This window comes from Nanorana parkeri, unplaced genomic scaffold (genome assembly GCF_000935625.1).
Source record: "Nanorana parkeri isolate BGI_ZX_2015 unplaced genomic scaffold, ASM93562v1 scaffold1180, whole genome shotgun sequence".
Classification (NCBI taxonomy): domain Eukaryota; kingdom Metazoa; phylum Chordata; class Amphibia; order Anura; family Dicroglossidae; genus Nanorana; species Nanorana parkeri.
In genome coordinates, this window is record NW_017307448.1 from 216,742 (window position 1) to 218,995 (window position 2,254).

The 2,254-nt window shown below is 49.0% G+C and overlaps 1 protein-coding gene across 1 annotated transcript in view; it reads right to left on the minus strand.

The window, feature by feature from the left end:
* The window catches only part of LOC108796840 (brain-specific angiogenesis inhibitor 1-like), a 368,891-nt gene that overhangs the window by 180,201 nt on the left and 186,436 nt on the right, over positions 1–2,254 (minus strand). Inside the window, exon 19 of the mRNA XM_018568381.1 lies at positions 21–183. Within this exon, the coding sequence (XP_018423883.1) occupies positions 21–183 (163 nt within the window). The remainder of the gene's footprint in view (positions 1–20; positions 184–2,254) is intronic.

The following is a 2,254-nucleotide window of genomic DNA, read 5'->3' on the forward strand; positions in this document are numbered from 1 at the left end:
GCAGAGCTGGTGCACCTTACCTGCGTCCTCCATTGACAGGAAGTTCTTGGAAACGGAGACTTTATCTTCTGCATTTCTGGCCCACTCCACCAAGCCGCGCCAGCCCTTCATGGGGAAGCTGATGTCGCTGGGATTGGTCGCCTGGCGCTTGTAGATGCTCAGGACTGTACGGAAAGAAGAAGGTCAGGTCACGGGGCGTTCAGCGTTCACCCGGATTCATTACGTGTGCCCCTAAAACTCTTTTTCGACACCTTTCTCAGAGGGCTCCTAACAGTACTGAAGCCGTCCCCTACTACAAGTGTTGGATACATTAAATTATACGTATTGTACACGGCTCGCCCCGTCCCTCTCCACTCTCTCATTCCACTCCAGCCTGACATGATCTGCCATTTTTAAAACTTTATCACTTTTTATTTTTTTATTTAATTATTTCGTATTATTTTTTTAACATTTTTCATTTATTTAATTTTTTTTAAATGTATCAATTTAAATGTTTTTTTCCCACCTAATTTTCAAACAAAAGAAAACAATCCCCCTGTGTGATAGCAATTGGAGGTGACAGGCTCTCTTTATTGACCCCTGTCACCTCCCATACAGGAGTTCTAGTGCAGTGCTGTGCTGTGCTGTGCTGGAACTCCTGTGACAGGTGAGAGAGGAAGAGCGCAGCGCAGCACAGCACGGCACAGCACGGCACAGCACAGCACGGCACAGCTCTCCCCTTACCTTTAACCCGGCACTCACTGCAGTGAGGAGACGGACTCGGTGGCGGAGGACGGAACTAGAGGAGAGAGGTAAGTGCAGGGGGGAGGGGAGAGAAGGCCGCACACTGTTTACATGTGATCTCGGCGACATCGCTGAGTTCACATGTAAACAACCAATCAGCTTCCCTCACTGTGCAAAGCAGGACTAGATGTGGAGAGGGCAACTTACCGCACGACGCCCGAAACTTCCCCACAAGGACACCGCTGCCGCCCCTCTGCGCCCTGCCGCCCCGAGGCCGGGCCTCGGTGGCCTTGTGGGGAATCCGGGCCTGTGATGCTCTCTGCTCCTTCACAGGACGCGGCGAGGGGACCGAGCGCACGTTGCACTGACCTCTCCGGGGAGATTGAGGAGAACGCGTTCCGTGAGGATTGTACTGAATATGAACTCTGAGCTTCTAAAGATGCCAAAACATTTTTAGTTTTTTTAGGTATTTCCTAATAATTTGGGCTAGAATACTTCTAGGACTCGACCCTCCGCCCGCATGTAAGGCCGATCGCAGACATACCCAAAAAACATTGTTAGGTTCAGTGCACTTAGTGTATTATCTATGGTGAGATACGGGAGCCTGAAGGGGGGGGAGGAGGGGGGTAGACATGTAAGCTGAGGAAAAATGTGGTTCGGATATTTCGGGATTCGGGTCAAGGATTCGGGTTACTTTAGAGTGGGGGGCGCACATGGAGGAGCTTGCTGCGGAGCTATTACAAATGATTGACAGATCGATCATGTGACACTTCATAAACACGCCTCCTAGAGACAGAGGAACCTTTTACTGGTCTGCGGACTTATAAATAATGTTCTTAAAGTGAATTTAAATCTTATTTCCTCCCTTTTGGTCTGTTAAATATATTACAGAAAATGATTTTAAATCCCCGTTGATCCTGCCAGAAATCTTGGGCGTTGATGACTTCCTGTGCTCTCAGTTACAATGTTCCCAGTTCTCCCGATAAGCTACCAAACCTTCCTCACTATGTTACGGAGAAGAGGAGACGTTCTGAGGGGTGACAACACGTCCATAGATACAGCGCAGTAAGTAAGCGTTGTCACCCTAGAACAGGAGGCGTGTTTCTGGCGGGATCAACAGGTGGAGATAAAAGGGTAAGAACACGTCTGAGGACGGGTAAGCTGCGACATATATGACAATGTATCTATTGGGTTTCTATAGGATTAAAGGAGAACTCCGGCCACATGCTGAACTCAATCCTTGTCCTGCACACGCCGATATCTTACAGGTTCAGCCTATGAGAGAAATACATTGTAGTTCTGTGTTGTCACCCTCCTGACACCTCTCCCCGCTGATGGAGCGTGTCACCGCTCTGACTCCAGCCTGATCATGAATGAGACCCGAAAACACTTCACTTCCCAGCCCACAGGGCGGTGAAACATGTCAGGATCCAAGCGGAGTGATGAAGTCACACAGAGGGGATTATGGAAAATATATTCTATTCATTAGCGGCGTTTATTACACTGTGTGTGATCACATGACACCCCCCCC